Source organism: Salvelinus fontinalis, chromosome 23 (assembly GCF_029448725.1).
Source record: "Salvelinus fontinalis isolate EN_2023a chromosome 23, ASM2944872v1, whole genome shotgun sequence".
In the NCBI taxonomy this organism is placed as follows: domain Eukaryota; kingdom Metazoa; phylum Chordata; class Actinopteri; order Salmoniformes; family Salmonidae; genus Salvelinus; species Salvelinus fontinalis.
Window position 1 is genome coordinate 16,657,732 of NC_074687.1, and position 23,596 is coordinate 16,681,327.

At 43.6% G+C, this 23,596-nt stretch overlaps 2 protein-coding genes across 2 annotated transcripts in view; both read right to left on the bottom strand.

Annotated features, from left to right (window-relative positions):
* LOC129820930 (coiled-coil domain-containing protein 138-like) overlaps positions 1-7,122 on the bottom strand; it is a 15,425-nt gene extending 8,303 nt beyond the window's left edge. Inside the window, exons 1-10 of the mRNA XM_055878057.1 lie at positions 6,958-7,122; positions 6,459-6,625; positions 6,255-6,355; positions 5,831-6,105; positions 5,602-5,721; positions 1,697-1,774; positions 1,483-1,593; positions 1,050-1,205; positions 779-898; positions 33-219 (exon numbers count right to left, since the gene is read on the bottom strand). Coding sequence (XP_055734032.1) covers positions 33-219; positions 779-898; positions 1,050-1,205; positions 1,483-1,593; positions 1,697-1,774; positions 5,602-5,721; positions 5,831-6,105; positions 6,255-6,355; positions 6,459-6,625; positions 6,958-7,035 — 1,393 coding nt within the window. The 5' untranslated portion in view covers positions 7,036-7,122. The remainder of the gene's footprint in view (positions 1-32; positions 220-778; positions 899-1,049; positions 1,206-1,482; positions 1,594-1,696; positions 1,775-5,601; positions 5,722-5,830; positions 6,106-6,254; positions 6,356-6,458; positions 6,626-6,957) is intronic.
* A 548-nt stretch (positions 7,123-7,670) lies between these two features.
* LOC129820931 (5-hydroxytryptamine receptor 1F-like) overlaps positions 7,671-23,596 on the bottom strand; it is a 39,032-nt gene continuing 23,106 nt past the window's right edge. Inside the window, exons 2-4 of the mRNA XM_055878058.1 lie at positions 14,185-14,370; positions 13,808-14,092; positions 7,671-13,616 (exon numbers count right to left, since the gene is read on the bottom strand). Coding sequence (XP_055734033.1) covers positions 12,749-13,616; positions 13,808-14,091 — 1,152 coding nt within the window. The 5' untranslated portion in view covers position 14,092; positions 14,185-14,370 and the 3' untranslated portion in view covers positions 7,671-12,748. The remainder of the gene's footprint in view (positions 13,617-13,807; positions 14,093-14,184; positions 14,371-23,596) is intronic.

Consider the following 23,596-nt stretch of genomic DNA (forward strand, 5'->3'; position numbering starts at 1 on the left):
TTGTGTGTATATGTAGTGGTGCAGGGTTTTACCCTGGGTGATGGTCCTGAGGATGATGAGGGAGGAGAGGAGACGTGTGTGGGGACAGATGCTCCTGTATAGAGAGGGAGGTAGAGGAGGGCCCCTGGTCTTCAGAGGGCCGCTGGGGTCCTGCTGCTGGGTCGGAACCCTGGACACCTCCTCCCCCAGACGCCGCAAAGTGGACGACAGAGCCACCGGCTACATACAGAGACACACGTACCCACAGTTATTCAGTGGGAGTCCAGCGTTGTGATTATGTTTCTGGCCTTGTGGTTCTCCCTCAACATGTTGCTGTAATACTACAGCATGAGATTCCAGTTTAAACATCAAATGGTTGCCCTGACACTGCCAGACAAACAAACACACTCCCCGCGTTTCAGTTCTGAGATGCGTTGGATCCGGGATGGCATCCATGCTTGTTGTTGACTATCTGGGCTGGGAGTTTTCATTGAGAACCAGACAGAGATTCTATCCAGTTGGGTCTGAGCCTCTCTCTGTCAGTGCGATGTCTGTTCTCCAGACAGACACACAGCCTGTTCTACATACGACTAATACAACTTGATAACTTCTAATGTACCCCACACTAATTAACCACATACTGGCCAGGCCAGCACAGGACACAGTCCGACACAAGGGATTCAATAACAATGTTTACAGCATGAACACTAAATTCTACTTTCTTCTCACAGCTGGGAAGAGAATGCATTCTCAGTTTGTGTTGTGTAGTGTTGTGTTGTTGCATGGTGTTGTGTATTACCTGCATGCTGTTGTCCATCTCTCTCAGGCTCCAGTATATAAACTTGATCAGGGATAGGGTACCAGAGGGGTCTGGTGACGCAGAGGACTGCTGCAGCTGCTCAACCAACAGAGGCAAAACCTAGAGACAGGAGGTCGACAACAACACAATATAAACAAAACATTATAAACTACAAAACACAGGATCAACACAAAGCCTGGGACATCATAACAAGATAAACACATAGCGTAATAAGACAAAACGACCCCCTGGACTAGTCTAGTTCTCCCACCTTAGAGCACCTGTCGTGGAGAGAGACCACTGGTGACGTGTGCTGCTGACCCTGGGCTGTTCTGCTGTCTCCTGCTACTGGAGGAAACGTCTGTCTGTCTAGAATCCAATCCAATAGCAAAGCCAGCAGCCTGAGAGGGGCGGGACTTACACTACCCTGCAGAATGAGACAACCAGTAACCAGTATGGTTAGAGTCTGGCTATAGTAAATGGTGTGTTTTCCAAACAACCACATTGACAGGAAATTGGACTTTAAAAGGTAGTTAGAAACAACCACCACCACTGTTGATTAGAATAATTACGGTACCAGTCTATGAGTCTTCATCAGGGAGTATGTGTGGGGTTAGGGCTGCATTAGCTACAATCACAGTTAACATAGTAATAACACTAGTAGTCAGTACCCACCGTTCTCAGTGGAAATGCCATATACACACCTTGGCTGGCTTGGAGGTGGCTTTTTTCTCGGGTTTAGAAGGTTTGGACTCAATGGCCTTCTGATAAACATTCTCTCTCCCTTTCTGTGCCATGGAGTATTCATACTTCCTCTAGAGAGAGAGAGAAAATCACATGTAAATGAACAGACAGTATGTATAGGGGTTGAGGGTCTGAATAACACAGGTCTATTTTGCTTGTTGTGTGTCTTCCTACCTGAAGGTTCTCTAGCCGAGCCTGGACCTTCCTGAACTGGTTCTCCAGATGCTTGTTCTGCTCACTCAGCTCATTCAGCTGAACACAATACAATCATACAACACAAACAGTTAAACACTTTTATTCAGGGAAACTCACTACACAACATTCTAACTAAGTCATCAATCAGAACCAGCGCCCTCCTGTGGTCAGTTGAGACAGTCATACAGTACCTTCAGAAAGTATTCACAGTCTTGAGTCAATAAGTATTCAACCTCTTTGTTATGGCAAGTCTAAATAAGATCAGGAGTAAATATTTGCTTAACAAGCCACATAATAAGTGGCATGGACTCACTCTGTATGCAATAATAGTATTTCATTATTTAACTAGGCAAGTCAGTTAAGAACAAATTCTTATTTACAATGGCAGCCTATCCGGCCAAAAACAGACGACGCTAGGCCAATTGTGCGCCGCCCTATGAGAGTCCAAATCACGACCGGTTGTGACACAGTCCTGGATCGAACCAGGGTCTGTAGCACTGAGATGCAGCGCCTTAGACCGCTGCGCCACTCGGGAGCAAAATTATTGTTGAATCACTACCTCATCTCTGTACCCCACACATGCAATTATCTGTAAGGTCCCTCAGTTTGAGCAGTGAATATCAAACACAGATTCAACCACAAAGACCAGGGAGGTTTTCCAATGCTTGGTAGATGGGTAAAAAAAAAAAACATGGTGAAGTTATTAATTACACTTTGGATGGTGTATCAATACACCCAGTCAACGACACAGGCGTCCTTCCTAACTCACTTGGCGAAGAGGAAGGAAACTAGTCATGGATTTCACCATGAGGCCAATGGTGACATTAAAACAGTTACAGAGTTTAATGGCTGTGATAGTAGAAAACTGAGGATGGATCAACAGCATTGTAGTTACTCCACAATACTAACATAAAAGTGAAAAAAAGGAAGCCTGTACGGAATAAAACTATTCCAAAACATGCATCCTGTATGCAACAAGGCACTAAATTATTACTGCAAAAAGTGCGGCAAAGCAATTAACTTTTTGTCCTGAATACAAAGAGTTATGTTTGGGGCAAATCCAATACAACACATTACGGAGTACCACTCTCCATATTTTTAAGCATAGCGGTGGCTGCATCATGTTATGGGAATGCTTGTAATCGTTAAGGACTGTGGAGTTTTTCAGGATAAAAAAAATGTACTGAATGGAACTAAGCACAGGCAAAATCCTAGCAAAAAACCTGGTTCAGTCTGCTTTCGAGTCTGCTTTCGACCAGACACTGGGAGACGAATTCACCTTTCAGCAGGACAATAACCAAAGGCCAAATCTATACTGGAGTATATATATATATATATATATATATAATTATTATTTTTCTTTTAGGGGGTTGATCAGGATTATTATTGCAGATAGATTGTAGCTTCCATCAAAGTAATTGTCTGCATCCTTTCCAATCCCATATACATTTTTTGTAAATAAATAATAATAAATAAATAAATAAATATAAATAAATATAAATAAAATATATATATATATATAAATAAATAAATATATATATATATATATATATATATATATATATATATATATATATATATACACACACACAGTTGATGTCTGAAGTTTACATACACTTAGATTGGAGTCATTAAAATGTGTTTTTCAACCACTCCACAAATTTCTTCTTAACTACAGTTTTGGCAAGTCGGTTAGGACATCTACTTCGTGCATGACACAAGTAATTTTTCCAACAATTGTTTACAGACAGATTATTTCACTGCATCACAATTTCAGTGGGTCAGAAGTTAAGTGACTTTAAACAGCTTGGAAAATTCCAGAAAATTCCATCATGGCTTTAGAAACTTCTGATAGGCTAATTGACATAATTTGAGTCAATTGGAGGGGTACCTGTGGATGTATTTCAAGGCCTACCTTCAAACTCGGTGCCTCTTTGCTTGACATCATGGGAAAATCAACAGAAATCAGCCAAGACCTCAGAAAATAAATTGCTCCCAAGTTATCCTTGGGAGCAATTTCCAAATTCCTGAAGATACCACGTTCATCTGTACAAACAATAGTACGCAAGTATAAACACCATGGGACCACGCAGCCGTCATACCACTCAGGAAGGAGACGCGTTCTGTCTCCTAGAGATGAACGTATTTTGGGGCGAAAAGTGCAAATCAATCCCAGAACAACAGCAAAGGACCTTGTGAAGATGCTGGAGGAAACCGGTACAGAAGTATCTATATCCACAGTAAAACAGGTCCTATATTGACATAACCTGAAAGGCCGCTCAGCAAGGAAGAAGCCACTGCTCCAAAACCGCCATAAAAAAGCCAGACTACGGTTTGCAACTGCACATGTGGACAAAGATCGTACTTTTCGGAAAATGTCCTCTGGTCTGATGAAACAAAAATAGAACTGTTTGGCCATAATAACCATCGTTATGTTTGGAGGAAAAAGGGGGATGCTTGCAAGCCGAAGAACACCATCCCAACCGTGAATCACGGGGGTGGCAGCATCATGTTGTGGGGGTGCTTTGCAGCAGGAGGGACTGGTGCACTTCACAAAATAGATGGCATCATGAGGAAAGGAAAGTTATGTGGATACATCAAAGCAACATCTCAAGACATCAGTCAGGAAGTTAAAGCTTGGTCGCAAATGGGTCTTCCAAATGGACAATGACCCCAAGCATACTTCCAAAGTATTGGAGTGGCCATCACAAAGCCCTGACCTCAATCCCATAGAATATTTGTGGGCAGAACTGAAAAAGCGTGTGCGAGCAAGGAGGCCTACAAACCTGACTCAGTTACACGAGCTCTGTCAGGAGGAATGGGCCAAAATTCACCCAACTTATTGTGGGAAGCTTGTGGAAGGCTACCCAAAACTTTTGATCCAAGTTAAACAATTTGAAGGCTATGCTACCAAATAAGTGTATGTAAACTTCTGACCCACTGGGAATGTGATGAAAGAAATAAAAGCTGAAATAAATCACTCTCTTAAATTATTCTGGCATTTCACATTCTTAAAAAAAAGTGGTCATCCTAACTGACCTAAGACAGGGAATTTTTACTTGGATTAAAAGTCAGGAATTGTGAAAAACTGAGTTTAAATGTATTTGGCCAAGGTGTATGTAAACTTCTGACTTCAACTGTATATACGCACATCACACAGACATACATACCCACATATATATATATTTATATAAATATACATACATATACTGTGCCTTCGGAGAGTATTCAGAACCCTTGACTTTTTCCACATTTTGTTACGTTACAGCCTGTTTATTTTCCTCATCAATCTACACACAATACCCCATAATGACAAAGCAAAAACAGGTTTTTAGAAAAATACATTCAAAAATTACATTTACATAAGTATTCAGACCCTTTACTCAGTACTTTCTTGAAGCACCTTTGGCAGCGATTACAGCATGGTCTTCTTGGATATGACGCTGTAAGCTTGGCACACCTGTATTTGGGGAGTTTCTCCCATTCTTCTCTGTCAGGTTGGCTGGGAACCATCGCTGCACAGCTATTTTCCGGTTTCTCCAGAGATGTTCGATCGAGTTCAATGCAGGAGTGGCTTCGGGACAAGTCTCTGAATGTCCTTGAGAGGCCCAGCCAGAGCACAGACTTGAACCCACATTTTTTATACATTTGCAAAAATTCTGAAAAACATGTTTTTGCTTTGTTATTATGGGGTATTGTGTGTAGAGTGATGAGGGGGGGGGGAAACGATTTAATCAATAAGAATAAGGCCGCAACATAACAAAATGTGGTAAGAGTCAAGGGGTCTGAATACTTTCTGAATGCACTGCACAATGGAAGACAGTCACATGACATCATGACACATGATCTTAGGTTAAATGCAGCCAGCTGAAGCAGATGCTTGCCTGTTTCTTCATGTTGTCGTTGAGTTCCTTGATGGAGTTGAAGCTGGACTTCAACCTCTTGTTCTCCCTGGTTCTCTCGCTCAGCTGCTCCTGTAGCTGACTCACCTCCTCACTGCGGCTCTGACGGAATACACAAATGTTCAGAACCGCTAACACAACGCACTTAAAAAAAAACTGTGAAGAAGAGATCATATTCAACCTTGAGGGATTGCTGAAGATGTGTGTTTACCTCCTCTTGCTGTAGCAGTCTGTTCTCTCTGTCCTGGAGCTGGGCCGACCACTGCAGCTGGCTCAAACGTTCTGCCTGTAGTTGTTGGTAGATGTGCAGCATCTCCTGGTAGACCTGTCCCATCACTGAGGGGCAGGAGGGGGAGAGGACAGGGGAGGACTGCTGCTGCCTCACCCCTTTCTCCCCCCTCACCTCCTCTTCTCTGGCCAGGCCTACGGTGGACTCAGTCTCTCGGGAGCCCAAGGTACGGGCCAGGCTGGAGGGCAGGGTCACATCTGAAACAGAAAAACTCATACACTGTTTTTTTGTCAAGTGTTTTCATTTTGAAGAAAGCAGTATTGGTATGATTAATATGATTAAAAACAATGCATTCTCTCGCTACATCTGTTGAGACATGCTGAATATAAGAAGACCCGACACACACCTGTCTCTGTGTAGTGGATCTGTGTGTCCAGGAGAGGGCTGAAAGTATAGTTCTCACTCAGGTCCTCCTCACTGTCACCCCGACTACAGTCACTGTACAACCTGGGTAAGCAGACAGGGACACATCAGTGGCATATGGTAGCTTGGCCCCATCAATTATAACACAAGGTGTTGGTCTGAAAGAAATGCTGGGAGAAAGACTGACCTGTCTGGAGGGTTGGTGACAGCCTGGAACAGTTCCTGTAAAGCTCTGTTGTAACCTCTCATCTCTCTGGTGGTGGTGCGTCTAGACCTGGGGGACGTCACAACTCTCTGCTGCCCACCATGGTAGTGTCTTCCACTCAGCGCAGGTGCTTTCTGCTCTGTAGATACCTGTCAAAAGGCAATAGTGAGCTATAGCATGTTCAGTCACTGCAACGTACGTGCACAATCTAGTACTAGTAATAACAAGCCAACTAACGTTAGCTAACTATTTAGCTAGCTAACTAAGTCGATAAGAGTTAGCTGGTTTGCTTGTTCTCTTGGTAACGACTCCGAGTGATCCAGCTAGCTAACAAACGAAGTTAGCTAGCTGGAACACTCGGGGTCGTTACCAAGGGAACAATCAAACCTGCTAGCTAAGGCTATCTACCTGGCTAGCTAGTTACTGTAAGCTAGCTAAATATTTAGCTAGTTTGCTTGTTAGATATATACACATTACTAACCCGTTTCCTTTCCAGATATTTCATTTTCAGCCTCTCAACCGTAACGTCCAACTCGCTCTCTGACGATTCGTTGTTCATCTTGAGGTTTCACACAGACCTATTGTTTTTCAACAAACTCCAAAAGCACAGTTAACTTGTTGTCAGTTTGAATTATGTGCATTTTTCCTAAACCGGAAATGAAAAACCTGCAAATCTGCTGTCATCCTGAGGGCGGCGCCATTACACAATATATACATATACACATACCTATTCTGACATTGTGCTCGTGCTTACAGTGTGAGGGACCGTCACTGCTGTTGTAGCCTTCTGTGCTCAGTGCTGGGATGAATCTATCAACCTGTTCAAGAACCTGTTCCACATTCTGTAAAATAATACACTTACATGCATACATTATTAAGATACTGTTAAAACCAGCTATTCCTTGCCTCAGAATGATGTAAAATTGTATTAGTTCCTCACCCAGATGGTATTTAAATGCATATAGGTTAAAGGTGAGATATGATTCATACTGTATGAATCATAACATAACTCATCTTTAGACTGATATAGATACATAAATACCATCTGGGTGTGGAGGGAACCATCAGAGTGGAGGCATGTTCTGTTGGGGAGGCATCATGATGGAACTCTCCATAACACTATGACCCCTCTTTCTGGCATCGTATTCTTTTCAAGAGAACACACTGTATCAAATTAACATTTTGAAACCTTGTCATTGTGTTGTTTATTTCAAAAACAAATCTCCTTACATTTGCCTCACAAACATTGCCCTCTGTACTTACAGTAAGAAAAGCATAAATCTCCTTACATTTGCCTCACAAACATTGCCCTCTGTACTTACAGTAAGAAAAGCATACATACACTATTCTAAGTTTATGAGTGGGAGTAAAATAATCAGTATTCTAGCACCTCCTCTCTTAATGACACACTCATTAGCCTGCTGTGCCTCTGGATCAGAGCTCTCTGTGCTATGGGTGGATGACAATGGCGGAGCAACTTTCTCAGCTCTCTTTAATCAGCTATAGAGATCTCTGTATTAAGACACAGAATATAAAGTACCCATATGGGATATAACACAAAAGTTGCACTGTAGAAGGGGAATATCTAGCTTATTAACAACACTGATTGAGTATCATAACTTTAATCACTACTTTTGTAGCATCAACAAAAACAATGATCACAACAAATATTGTTAGGAGAATAAGTCAAAACTTTTGATATGTTATATTTCAGATATGTCTACTAGCTTGGGCAGGTTGATAGTTATATAACAGACAGAAACACCATGATCAGCTATTCTAAGACCTTGCAATGATCGAGGCTGATGGTTTAAGTCCAGAGTTTCATCCTACAGTTTAACCAGTTTCTGTCTGTTCATTTAAACATCGTCCCTTCAATGTCATTAAACACCATCCCGACTACAACAGTAACCCAATCAAACATCAAGGAGATGATGACCTCATGGCTCTCTATAAATAGACTCTTATGGATCTGAGGTCCTCTTAACTTTCCTCCAAAGCTCAGCAATGTGCCAGTCCCATTAGACTGTCCTGGCTGGAGTGTCCATTAGTCTTGGCAGAGTATTACAGGTAATTTCCTCCGGGTAAAGATTTAACGTCTCTTGTGTTTATTCTGTTGATAGTCTCTGATCTCAGGCAGTCACATGCTATCCCGGATCCAACACAACTCTGAACTGAATGGCGTGCACATGCTTGTGTGTGTGTGTGTGTGTGTGTGCGTGCATGTAACATTACAACAACCTAACATCGTTATTAACCTATAGAAGTACGAGATAGCCATCCCTGTGACCGGGTATGGTAACTCTTGAAATTCCTTCTGTCACTAAAGATTGACAGTGCCTTCAGAAAGTATTCACACCCCTTGACTTTTTCCACATGTTGTTGTATTACAAAGTGGGATTAAAATGGATTTCATTGTAATTTTTTGTCAATGATCTACCCCAAATAGTCTGTAATGTCAGTGGATTAAAAAAAACATTTGTAAAAACTTTATAAAAAATAAAACACTAATATATCTTGATTAGATAAGTATTCAACCCCCTTTGGGGTCAAGAATCACCTTTGGCAGCAATTACAGCTGGGAGTCTTTCTGGGTCTCTTAAGAGCTTTCCACTCCTGGATTGTACAATATTTGCATGTCATTCTTTTTTCAATTCTTCACGCTCTCTCAAGTTGGATGTTAGTCATTGCTAGACAGCCATTTTTAGGTCTTGCCATAGATTTTCAAGCAGATTGTCACGTTCCTGACCTTATTTCCTTTATTCAGTCTTGTTTAGTTGGTCAGGACGTGAGCTGGGTGGACATTCTATGTTATGTGTTTCTATGTTGGGTTTATTGTTTGGCCTAATATGGTTCTCAATCAGAGGCAGGTGTTTGTCATTGTCTCTGATTGGGAACCATATTAAGGTTGACTGTTTTCACTGTTTGTTTGTGGGTGATTGTTGCCGTGTCTGTGTTTGTTCGCCACACGGTACTGTTTTCGTTCGTTTACGTCGTTTATTGTTTTGTATTTTGTCAAGTGTTTTTTCATCTTCGTCTAAATAATTAAATTAGGTATTCAAACCACGCTGCGCTTTGGTCCGATCCTTGCTCCTCCTCAGACGAGGAGGATTACGACGAGCGTTACACAGATTTAAGTCAAAACTGTAACTAGGCCACTCAGGAACATTCAATGTTGTCTTGGTAAGCAACTTCAGGACATCCAGTGCCTTCAGAAAGTATTCACACCCCTGACTTTATCCACATTTTGTTGTGTTACAGCCTGCATTTAGAATGGATTCATATTATATTTTGTGTGCATGGCCTGTACAAAATACTGTCAAAGTTGAATTATGTTTTTAGACATTTTTACAATTGAATAAAAAATTAAAAGCTAAACTGTCTTGAGTCAAAAAGTATATAACCTCTTTATTATGGCAAGCCAAAATAAGTTCAGGAGAAAAAATATACTTAACAAGTCCCATAATAAGTTGCATGGACTCACTCTGTGTACAATAAAGTGTTTATCGTGATTTTTGAATGACTACCTCATCTCTGTACCCCACACATACAATTATCTATAATGTCCCTCAGTTGAGCAGTGAATTTCAAACACAGATTCAACCACAAAGACCAGGGTAGTTTTCCAATGCCTTGCAAAGAAGATTGCCTATTGGTAGATGTGTAAAAAAGCAGACATCGAATATCCCTTTGAGAATTGTGAAGTTACTAATTACACTTTGGATGGTGTATCTGTCACGGATCCCTCCGGAATTTTCATTAAGCACACCTGTCCCCTATTCCCACTGACTAGTACTTGTATAAGTGTGCGCTTTGGTTTGGGCTGTCCATTATTGTTCCAATGTCCGTTGGTGCGTGTGAGTACCTGTGCTGTGTGTTTTGTGCCATTGTGGATTGTGCAGATGATTACAGGTCTCATCCCGTGTGTTAATCATTATGCGCATGTGTTATTTATTCGAGGTACTCCTCGCTCTTTTGTTTTGGGTTTCTACCCTGTGTTTTGTTACGTGTTTATTTGGTCTTCGTTCCCGTGCCTTTACACGGCACACTGTAATTTGGGCTTAATTTTAAAAAACTATTACGCATTCCTGCGCCTGTCTCCCGAATCTCTTCATACCAACGTGATAGTATCAATACACTCAGTCACAACAAAGACACATGCATCCTCCAAACTCCAATACCAGAGAGGAAGGAAACTGCTCAGGGATTTCACCTTGAGGCCAATAGTTACTTTTTTTAAATTATAGAGTTTTTTGTTTTTTGGGGAGAAAACTGAGGATGGATCAACAATATTGTAGTTACTCCACAATACTAACCTAATGGACAGAGTGAGGCACTAAAGGAAAAGTGCAAAAAAATTGAATACAAAGAGTTATGTTTGGGGCAAATCCAACACATCACTGAGTACCACTCCTTATATTTTCAAGCATGGTGGTGGCTGCATCTTGTTATGGGTATGCTTGTCATCAGCAAGAATAGGGAGTTGTTTTAGGATGAAAAGAAAACGAAATAGAGCCAAGTACAGGCAAAATCCTAGAGGAAAACCTGGTTGAGTCTGCTTTCCAAGAGACACTAGGAGACAAATTCAGCTTTCAGCAGGACAATAATCTAAAACACAAGGCCAAATATACACTGGAGTTGCTTACCATTGAATGTTCCTGAGTGGCCTAGTTATAGTTTTGACTTAAATCGACTTGAAAATATATGACTAGACTTGAAAATGACTGTCTAGCAATGATCAACAACCAACTTGACAGAGCTTGAAGACTTTTTTTAAGAACGTGCAAATATTGTACAATCCAGGTGTGCAAAGCTCTTAGAGACTCACCCAGAAAGAGTCACTAATGTAATTGCTGCCAAAGTTGATTCTAACATGTATTGACTCAGGGGGTTTATACTTCGTTTGTCATTATGTTTTTTTTGTGTGTAGATGTGTGAGAAAAAAATGTAAGTAAAATGTAATCCATTTTGAATTCAGGCTATAACACAACAAAATGTGAAATAAGTCAAGGGGTATGAATACTTTCTGAGGGCACTTGTCACGCCCTGATTTGGGTGGGCATTCTATATCCTTTATTTCTATGATTTGTGTTTCTATGTTTTGGCCGGATATAGTTCTCAATCAGGGACAGCTGTCTATCGTTGTCTCTGATTGGGAATCATACTTAGGCAGCCCTTTTTCCCACCTGTGATTGTAGGTAGTTGACTTTGTTAGTGGCACTATAGCCCTCGGAAGCTTCACGGTCATTTATTTTGTTTCTTGTTTTGTTGGTGACATTCTATAATAAAAGGAAATGTACGCTTACCACACTGCACTTTGGTCCACTTTCGACGGCCGTGACAGCACTGTAAAGTTAATTTCTTTGCCACATTTTTTGCAGTTTTACTTTAGTGACTTGTTGCAAACAGGATGCATGTTTTGAAAAATATGTATTCTGTACAGGCTTACTTTTTTTCACCCTGTCAATTAGTTTAGTATTTTGGAGTAACTACAATGTTGATCCATCCTCAGTTTTCTCCTATCACAGCCATTAAAGTTTCAATATGTACGTTTTTGGGTGACCCGACAAAATGCACATAGAAATGTGAGTTATAGACTGTCATTCTCATTGAAAGCAAACGTAAGAAGTGGTAGATCTGTTCTGTGTTCTATTTCTATGCTTCCCGTTCTTAAGTATCGTTTTTGCGTCTTTTACTTTCAGTTATGTACACCAGCTTCAAACAGTTGGAAATATAATATTTTGGTTATTGTAAAGATTTTTCACAACGGTTTAAATGTTGCAATGATTCTCTACACTATAAATTGCTTGTTTTGTCACAAACTGAAATTAGGCGAAGTATTAGAATTTTAGCAACCAGGAAATGGTGGAGTGATTTCTGAATATTGTACCTTTAAACTCTGTAACTGTTTTAAAGTCAGCATTGACCTCGTGGTGAAATCACGGTTTCCTTCCTCTCCGGCAACTGAGTTAGGAAGGACGCCTGTATCTTTGTAATGACTGGGTGTATTGATACGCCCTCCAAACTGTAATTAATAACTTCACCATGCTCAAATGGATATTCAATGTCGTTTTCTACCAATAGGTGCCCTTCTTTGCGAGACATTGGAAAACCTCCCTGGTCTTTGTGGTTGAATCTGTGTTTGATATTCACTGTTCGACTTAGGGACCCTACAGATAATTGTATGTGTGAGGTACCTTGGTCTAAATGGGACTCCACCCTGCCTAAATAAAGGTTAAATAAAATACAAATTTGTGTCCTCCCTGCCCGTGTCAGAGGCGAAGCCTACACCTGACCAGTCTCTGGAAGGCCTTCTTAAAGTCTTCGTTGAAGATAGTGTAGATGAGAGGGTTGATAAGGGAGTTGAGGTACCCCAGCCAGGTGAGGAAGTCAGCCAGCTCTATGGAGGTGTTGCAGGAGCCACACGTGTTGACGATCACCTCCTTCAGGAAGAAAGGCATCCAGCAGACCACGAAGGCCCCCAGTATCAGTCCTAACGTAGATGCAGCACGTCGCTCCCTGGTCCCTGAGATACGCTGCCGTCTCAACGAACACTCACGCTCCCGCCTCGACTCGCTCTGGGGACTTTTTACGGTGATGCGCACGCGGTCGCCCTCCGTGGAGGGGTCTGAGTAGGACTTTTCCGGGGGGTTCAGGGTGTCTGGGCTCTGGTGATCTCCGTCAGTGGGGCAGGAGGGGAGGGTGGTTCCGTTGACCATGGAGGAGTGTTGGCTGGCTCTGCTGGCCCCCCTGCGGAGGTACAGAGTCTGAGCTGCTCTGTAGATCTTATAGTAGAGGATGAGGATGAGGAGCAGGGGAATATAGAAGGCTCCCAGGGTGGAGTAGAGGGTAAAGGCAATGTGGTGGTGTATTATCAGACACTGGTCCTCCTCTGGCCCCCCACCATGGTTCCTCCACAGCAGAGGGGGAAGGGATATGAGGATGGACAGGAACCAGACGACGGCGACAGTGATGCCAGCTCGGAGGCCGGTGCGTTTGCGTGAGTACTCCACTGCGTCAGTGATGGCCCAGTAGCGGTCCAGAGCGATGGCTGCCAGGTGGAGGATGGAACAAGTGCAGCAGGTGATGTCAACACTCAGCCAAACATTACACACAGCCTCGCCCATCACCCAGCTTTCCCTGAGGATTCAGACAGAATATTGATAGTGATTATGTTTGTGACTGCACTTTATTATTATTTTGATCACAAACTGTATACTTTGATAGCATATCTTTTAAGCCTATATGGGCATCTGAAAAGCTGCAAGACACTTTATGCTGCAAGACAAATCAATCAATTGTGCAATCCTTTATTGAATCTTTGTAGCTACCTCTGTATGTAGAGGATGCTGAAGGGCATGACCAAGATGGCCACCAGCAGGTCCGTCACCGCCAGAGAGCAGATCAGGTAGTTGGCCGGGTGATGTAACTTTCTGGTTACGATGATGGCTGTGATCACCAGGGAATTGATAACCATTGTAATGAGAGCGAGCAGGGACAGGGTGAGGGTGAGGATGATTTTACTTGGTGGGGTTATAGTACCCCCATCCCCCTCCCCACCCCCACCCCCCACACCCAGGGAGAAGACCCCCTCTGTACAGTTAGACAAGTCCATCCTAGAGAGGAGAGGAGACAAGAGGAAGATAAGGGTCTGCACCAAGGCTAGCAGTATAGATGAACGATGCGTAAGAGTTTAAAAGGTACTCACACTCAAACCATGTAGAACTTCAGAGAGACCAGGCAGATGATGAATGAAGCATAATCCTCCATAGCTGTATAAGCTGTGTGTACCTTTGTGATGTGTGTTCATTGGTGTGCCCTCTCCAGCAGTAACCTTAGTGTCAGTAGCTTCTTTCTGGTATCTCTGGACTCAACCAATGTCTCACACAGACATCTGGAAAAAGAAAGGGAGGAAAGGAGGGGAAGAGAGAGAGAGAGAGGGCGAGAGAAACAGTCAGTGGAAAAATAATCACCAATGAGAGTCCAGCCGCTGATTTCATAACACCCACCCATCCATCCATCCACCCACACACACACACACACACTCCTGATGCGATCTCTGATCAAAGCCGTGACCATCATCACATGCACGCACGCACGCACGCACACAAACAAGCATGCAATCCCGGATCAAAGGCAGTACAATCTGCACAAAAGCAGACGCTCATCGGTGTGTGTCTGTGTACGTGCGTGTATACTTGTATCTCTGTACTCTAGCTACCACTTATTTGGAGTTGATCAGTTAAGAATTGAAAGGGAATTCAGCAGCTTTCATATGTCCCTAAAGACACTCATCATGGTAATTTCCTTGTTCCATATGATGTACTGTGCTTTATTGTTCATTTACATGGAAATTCATTTTGTGAAGCCAGCATACAAATACACAAAACACAATACACTTTAATACGTTCAATATGGAAAACACTGGAAACATAATAATTAATGCACATATACACTGAGTGTACAAAGCATTTGGAACACCTTCCTAATATTGAGTTGCACCGCATTTTGCCCTCAGAACAGCCTTAATTCGTCGGGGCATGGACTCTATAAGGTGTCGAAAGCGTTCCACAGGGATGCTGGCCCATGTTGACTTCAATGCTTCCCACAGTTGTGTCAAGTTGGTTGGATGTCCTTTGGGTGGTGGACCATTCTTCATAAACACTGAAAACTGTTGAGCGTGAAAAACCCACCAGCGCTGCAGTTCTGGACACACTCAAACCAGTGTGCCTGGTACCTACTACCATTACCTGTTCAAAGGCACTTCAAAATGTTGTCTTGTCCATTCACCCTCTGATGTCTCAATTGTCTCAAGGCTTAAAAATCCTTCTTTACTTGTCTCCTCTTCATCTACACTAATTGAAGTGGATTTAACAGGTAATATCAATAAGGGTCATAGCTTTCACTTGGATACACCTGGTCAGTCTGTTATGGAAAGAGCAGGTGTTCCTAATGTTTTGTACACTCAGTGTAATTATCCAGTCTCTGCGGTCTACTGTCTGACCATGTACTGAGCCTACATCTGTTCGATGTTGTATATTTCTAGTCAGCTTTGAGAAGTTGTCATAGAACAGTTGTCATAGCAACTCTGACTTTCTTTTTGTGAAGGACGGACTGAAGAAAAGCACAACTCAAGTCAGATAAACTCACACATCATTAAATGCATGCCCATGCACGCAAGCACACACACAAACAGCTGCATAGACCTCTCTCCTGTCTGTCAGCATATCAGCTGTCTGTGAATCTGTTCCTCCAGAGTTTACTCAATATATAGAATACTTCTACTCATTTAAAGTCAAGGATCAACATGCACTGTAATCTATCTAGTAATGCACTGTATTTACGTATGAAGTGTTTCTCACCAGAGTGGTTCATTTAAACCTGTCAGCTTCAGTCTGTCAGTGTGTGTGTGTGTGTTTGTTGATTGACAGTCTTCGGTGAGGCAATCTTCCAGCAGCAGCAAAGGGAGAACCTGCGCCTCCTGCTGCATTCAATTCTTTCACTTACAGCAATCAGTGGAGCACTGCTCAGTCAGAGAGCGATACATGTTTGTGCATGGAGGTTTACAAACGAGGAAATTATAGGGACCGATACCTGGTGCTGTGTAATTGGAATGCACCCATTTAAACGTTGGATAAACAGGATTTTAAGCATTAATATGATCATTAACATGATTAGTCATGCTGAGACCAAGGTCTTTTTACAGATGAGCCCTGTATACACATCAATATACAATAAAGGTGTCTATTTGATATTTGAAATGAAGACTTTGTGACCCAACTATGTTTGGTCATTATTTGATCAGACATTAAATGTTTGGTGCAAATTAAAGGATAGGGATATTTAGCTGTGCTACGTGGCCATCACTATAGCTGCCTCTTCTTTTTTGTTTATCAATAAAAGTGAAACTAAGCGCATTCAGCAGCTTTCATATGACCCTGAAGAAACTCACCACGATGATTACCTTGTACGATACGATATACCTTATTGTCCGTTTACATGGAAATTCATTTTGTGAAGCCAGTATACAAATTCACAAAAAACAGTACACTATAATACATTCAATATGGAAAACACCGGAAAGACAATAATTACTTCACACATAATTATCCAGTCTCTGCGGTCTACTGTCTGACCATGTACTGAGCCTACATCTGTTCTATGTTGTATATTTCTACAGTCAGCTGTGAGAAACCATTTCAGGGTGCGATAGGTGTGATGCCATTACAGTACATTCCTTCTCCCATTCTGTAGGAAGGAATAAGAACAGTTGTCATAGAAACTCTGACAGTCTATTTGTGAAAGATGGATAGAAGAAAAGCACAACTCAAGTCAGATAAACTCACATATCATTAAATACACACAAACACACACACACACACAGTGAAACATTGCTAAAATGGTGGGTCGTTCCGAAACCTGCTGAGGGGAGGACAGCTCAAAATAATGGCTGGAATGGATCAAATTAAATGGTATCAAACACATGGTTTCCATTCCATGTATTCCTTTCCAGCTATTACTATGAGCCTGTCCTCCCCAATTAAGGTGCCACCAACCTCCTATGACAGTATTATAGTAATGCACTGTATTTATTACTGTCACGATCATCGTAAGCATACTCAGACCAAAGCACAGCGTGAAATCAGTTCGACATCTTTTATTTGAAGTGAACCGCACAAAAACAATAAAGAATAAACAAAACGGGGGCCTCCCGGGTGGCCCAGTGGTCTAGGGCACTGCATCGCAGTGCTAGCTACGCCACCAGAGTCTCTGGGTTCGTGCCCAGGCTCTGTCGCAGCCGGCCGCGACCGGGAGGTCCGTGGGGCGACGCACAATTGGGCTAGCGTCGTCCGGGTTAGGGAGGGTTTGGCCGGTAGGGATATCCTTGTCTCATCGCGCTCCAGCAACTCCTGTGGCGGGCCGGGCGCAGTGTGCGCTAACCAAGGGGGCCAGGTGCACGGTGTTTCCTCCGACACATTGGTGCGGCTGGCTTCCGGGTTGGAGGCGCGCTGTGTTAAAGAAGCAGTGCGGCTTGGTTGGGTTGTGCTTCGGAGGACGCATGGCTTTCGACCTTCGTCTCTCCCGAGCCCGTACGGGAGTTGTAGCGATGAGACAAGATAGTAATTACTAGCGATTGGATACCACGAAAAATTGGGGTGAAAAGGGGAGAAAAAAAAAAAAAAAGAATAAACAAAACGTGAAGTTCTGGAGTGCTCACAGGCAACAACACAAACACAAGATCCCACCAAACACAGTGGGGAAATGGCTGCCTAAATATGATCCACAATTAGAGACAACGATAAACAGCTGCCTCAGATTGGGAACCATACCAGGCCAACATAGAAATAAACAACCTAGATAGGAACACCCCCCTAGTTACACCCCGACCTAACCCAAAATAGAGAATAAAAAGCATCTCTATGGTCAGAGCGTGACAGTACCCCCCCCCCCCCCAAAGGTGTGGACTCCGGCCGCAAAACCTGAAACCAACTGGGGAGGGTAGGGGGGTGATTAGTGTCCACGGGTCCGGCCATGGAGCTGGGTTGAACGCTGCACCCGGACTGGGCACCGGTGCCGAGGAAGGCTTCGGCCTTGGAGCGGTACTGGACGCCGTGCCTGGACTCGGCATCGGCGCAGAGGAAGGCTCCGGCCTTGGAGCGTGCCTGGACGCCGTGCCTGGACTGGGCACCGGCGCAGAGGAAGGCTCCTGCCATGGAGCGGGACTGGACGCCGTGCCTGGACTGGACACTGGCGCAGAGGAAGGCTCCTGCCCTGGAGCTGGAGGTTCAGGACCATGGACTGTCGCAGGAGGTTCCCAGACCGTGGACCGTCGCATGAGGTTCCGGACTGTGGACCGTCGCCGGAGGTTCCGGACTGTGGACCGTCGCCGGAGGTTCCGGACTGTGGACCGTCGCCGGAAGCTCTGGACTGGGGACCGTCGCCGGAAGCCTGGTGAGTGGAGCCGGCACAGGTGGCACTGGACTGGTGACACGCACTTCAGGGCAAGTGCGAGGAGGAGACACAGGATGTACCGGACTGGGAAGGCGCACTGGAGGCCTAGTGCGTGGAGCCGGCACAGGTGGTACCGGACTGGTGACACACACTTCAGGGCAAGTGCGCGGAGCAGGCACAGGACTTAACGGACTGGGGAGACGTACTGGAGACCTGGTGCGTGGAGCCGGCACAACTGGTACTGAACAGATGACAACCACTGCACGGTGAGTGTGGGTAGCTAGCACAGGACGTACTGGGCTGTGGAGGCGCACTGGAGACCTGGTGTGTAGAGCCAGCACAAATTGTACTACAACGATGACACACTTCGCACGGCGAGTGCGGGGAGCTGGCACAGGACATACTGGGCTGTGAAGGCGTACTGGAGACTTGGTGCGTAGAGCTGGCACAGATGGTGCCGGGCTAAGAAGGCGCTCTTCAGCGCGCCTGCACTGCAGCATACTCCTTGCCAAAACCGCTCTCCGGTATCTCTCATTACCTTCCTCTATCGACTACCACACAGGCTCTGGCCCTCTCCGCTGCTCGACCGCAAGCTCCGGGGCCCACCCCGTGTGCCCCCCCCAAAACAATTTGGGCTGTCTTTTGGGCTTTCTCTGTGGCTGCGAACCCCGGCGTCGTCACTGTCCTCCCTTCTCTCCTTGCGTCTGCTCCCAAGGAAGGCTTTTGTGTCTTGGCATGATTTCCTCCCAAGCCCAGGATACCTTCTCCTCCCGGGCACGCTGCTTGGTCCTGTTGTGGTGGGATCTTCTGTCATGATCATCGTAAGCATACTCAGACCAAAGTGCAGATTGAATTCGGTTCGACATCTTTTATTTGAAGTGAACCGCACAAAAACAATAAAGAGTAAACGAAACGTGATGGAGTGCTCAAAGGCAACAACACAAAAACAAGATCCCACCAAACACAGTGGGGAAATGGCTGCCTAAATATGATCCCCAATCAGAGACAACGATAAACAGCTGCCTCTGATTGGGAACCATACCAGGCCAACATAGAGATAAACAACATAGATAGGAACACCACCCCTAGTCACACCCCAACCTAACCCAAAATAGAGAATAAAAATGCTCTCTATGGTCAGGGCATGACAATTACGTACAGTACCAGTCAAAAGTTTGGACACACCTACTCATTCAAGGGTTTTTCTAAATGTTTTACTATTTTCTACATTGTAGAATAATAGTGAAGACATCAAAACTATGAAATAACACATATGGAATCATGTAGTAAGCAAAAAAAGTGTTAAATCTAAATAGATTTTAGATTCTTCAAAGTAGCCACCCTTTGCCTTGATGACAGCATTGCACACCAGCTTCATGAGGAATGCTTTTCCAACAGTCTTGAAGGAGTTTCCACATATGCTGAGCACTTGTTGGCTGCTTTTCCTTCACTCTGCGGTCCAACTCATCCCAAACCATCTCAATTGGGTTGAGGTCAGGTGATTGTAGAGGCCAGGTCATCTGATGCAGCACTCCATCACTCTCTTTCTTGGTCAACTATCCCGTACACAGCCTAGAGGTGTGTTGGGTCATTGTCCTGTTGAAAAACAAATGATAGCGCAAACCAGATGGGATGGCGTATCGCTGCAGAATGCTGTGGTAGCCATGCTGGTCAAGTGTGCCTTTTTCTAAATAAATCACAGTGTCACCAGCAAAGCACTCCCACACCATTACACCTTCTCTTCCACGCTTCACAGTGAGAACCACACATGCAGAGATCATCTGTTCACCTACTCTGCGTCTCACAAAGACACAGTAGTTGGAACCAAACATCTCAAATTTGGACTCATCAGACCAAAGGACAGATTTTCACGGTTCTAATGTCCAATGCTCGTACTTCTTGTCCCAAGCAAGTATGTTCTTCTTTTTGGTGTCCTTTAGTAGTGGTTTCTTTGCAGCAATTCGACCATGAAGGCCTGATTCACACAGTCTCCTCTGAACAGTTGATGTTGAGATGTGTCTGTTACTTGAACTCTGTGAAGCATTTATTTGGGCTGAGGTGCAGTTAACTCTATTGAACTTATCCTCTGCAGCAGATATAACTCTGGGTCTTCCTTTCCTGTGGCGGTCCTCATGCGAAACAGTTTCATCAAAGCACTTGATGTTTTTTGCGACTGCACTTGAAGAAACTTTGTCTTAAAGTAATGATGGATTTTCGTTTCTCTTTGCTTATTTGAGCTGTTCTTGCCATAATATGGACTTGGTCTTTTACCAGATAGGGCTATCTTTTGTATACCACCCCTACCTTGTCACAACTGATTTGCTCAAACGCATTAAGAAGGAAAGAAATTCCACAAATGAACTTTTAACAAGGCACACCTGTTAATTGAAATGCATTTCCAGGTGACTAACTCATGAACTTGGTTGAGAGAATGCCAAGAGTGGGCAATGCTGTCATCAAGGTAAAGGGTGGCTACTTTGAAGAATATCAAATATAAAATATATTTGGATTTGTTTAACACTTTTTTGGTTACTACATGATTCCATATGTGTTATTTCATAGTTTTGATGTCTTCACTATTATTCTACAATGTAGAAATGAGTGAAAATAAAGAAAAACCCTTGAATGAGTAGGTGTGTCCAAACTTTTAACTGCATGTTGTGTTTCTCACCAGAGTGGTATATTTAAACTCTTCTGTCTGTCTGTCTGTCTGTCTGTCTGTCTGTCTGTCTGTCTGTCTGTCTGTCTGTCTGTCTGTCTGTCTGTCTGTCTGTCTGTCTGTCTGTCTGTCTGTCTGTCTGCGTTGTTGATTGACAGTCTTTAGTGAGGCAATCTTCCAGCAGCAGCAAAGGGATAACCTATGCCTCATGCTGCCTTCAAGTCTTTCACTTACAGCAATCATACAGTGGAGCACTGCTCAGTCAGAGAGAGTGACATAATTCTGCATGAGGTTCAAAAGCAGGAAATTATAGGGCTGATACCTGATGCAATATGGTGCCGTACTATATGTCTTTGCTATTTTGTGATTATTTTGGCGTTTATCTTTACTTTTTTGCATTTAATGTATTCACTATCTTTTCTTATGATCAACAAAATCTTTTGAACATTAGATCAGCAGTTACTAATCTTAATTTCAGCTTCAACTCATCTACCCTGGGCTCTTTGGGTATCTCCAATCCAATCTTCGGCTACCCAAGAGGAAATGCCGGCTAAAGAGGCAGGAGTGCTGGTTTCCTGGTGAAACTAAGGTGAAGGGAAAATCGGCCACCTCTTCCCTCCATTCTATTGGCCAACACTGAGTCACTTGATAATAAGATGGATGACCTCCGACAACGGATTTGTTATCAATGGGACTCTCGTGACAGTAACATTCTCTGTTTTTCTGAAACATGGCTTTCGGACAAGATAACCCCCATGGCTATCCAACTTGATGGATTCTCCATTCTCCGAGCAGACAGGTTATTGGATTCAGGAAAATCCCGATGGGTAGGTGTATGTCTCGTCATCAACAACAGATGGTGAACATACTCTAGCTCAGTAGAAGTCTCAACCTATTGTTCACCCATCTTGGAACACCTGATGGTCAAATGCCAACTCTTCTACCTCCTGAGAGAGTTTATCGGTTATCGTGACTGCTGTATAAATTCCACTTCAGGACAACAACAGCAACACCATATAGTTGGCATTTAACGAACTGTACGAGGCTATAAACAAGCAGGAAACCATGCACCTGGACGCTGCTTTTCTTTTTGCTGGCGATTTTAAACATTTGCGTAACTAAAACATTTGATGCCCAACTTCTATCAACACGTCTCCTTTTCCACTAGGGGTGATAAAGTCCTAGACCAGTGTTACTCAACCCACAAGCAAGCATACAAAGCCCTCCCTCGTTCCCTCTTCGGCAAATCAGATCATGACCCCATACTCCTGCTGTCACGCCCTGATCTGTTTCACTTGTCTCCAACCCCCCCCCCAGGTGTCACGTATTTTCCCCGGTGTATTTATCTCCGTGTTTCCTGTCTCTATGTGCCAGTTTCTCTTGTCTTCTCAACCAGTGTGTTTGTCCCGTGCACCTGCTTTTTCTTATCTCTCTTTTGCTAGTCCCCCCGGTTTTGACCCTTGCCTGCCCTGACTCTGAACCCGACTGCCGGACCTTTCTGCCTGCCCTGACCTCGCGCCTGCCTGCCACTCTGTACCTCCTGGACTCTGACCTGGTTTTGATCTATTGCCTGTCAACGACCATTCTCTTGCCTACCCCTTAGATTATAATAAATATCAGAGACTTGAACCATCTGCCTCCTGTGTCTGCATCTGGGTCTCACCTTGTACCCTTATACCTGCTTCCTGTTCACAAACAAAAGCACCAGTGATACGCTCTGTAGAGGAATAGTCCTCCAAATCAGAGGCTATGTTGCAGGACTGCTTTGCTAGCGCTGACTGGAATATGTTTCAGGACTTGAAAAGCTAACCACCTCTGTGTCTGGCATTATCAGGAAACAGACAAAAGGACAATATAGGAACAAGGTGGAATCCTATTACCCCGGATCCAATACTCAACGCATGAAGCAGGGGGCTACAGGCCATTATGGATTACAAAGTTAGACCTAGCCATGATCTGCCCAACGATGCCTCTCTACCAGACGAACTCAATGCATTTTGTGCACGCTTCAACAAAAGCAACACTGAGCCGTGCAGAGGACTGGATGATCTTGCTCTCTGAGGCTGACGTGAGTAGGTTTTTAAAACATGTATTTAAAAAACGTGTAATTAAACAAATTGATAACAGACTTTCGGCACGCTTATAGGGAAGGACATTCTACAAGCACAGCACTTACACAAATGATTGGCTGAGAAAAATTGATGATAAAAAGATTGCGGGGACTGTTTTGACTTCGGTGAAGCTTTTGACATTATTGATCATAGTCTGCTGCTGAAGAAACGTATGTGTTATGGCTTTACACCCTTTGCTATATTGTGGATAAAGAGTTACCTGTCTATCAGAACAGAGGGTGTTCTTTAATGGAAGCCTCTCCAACATAATCCAGGTAGAACCAGGGATTCCACAGGGCAGTTGTCTAGGCCCCCTACAATATTTTTTTATTTTTTTATTTTTATTTTTTACCCCCTTTTCTCACCAATTTTTTCGTGGTATCCAATCGCTAGTAATT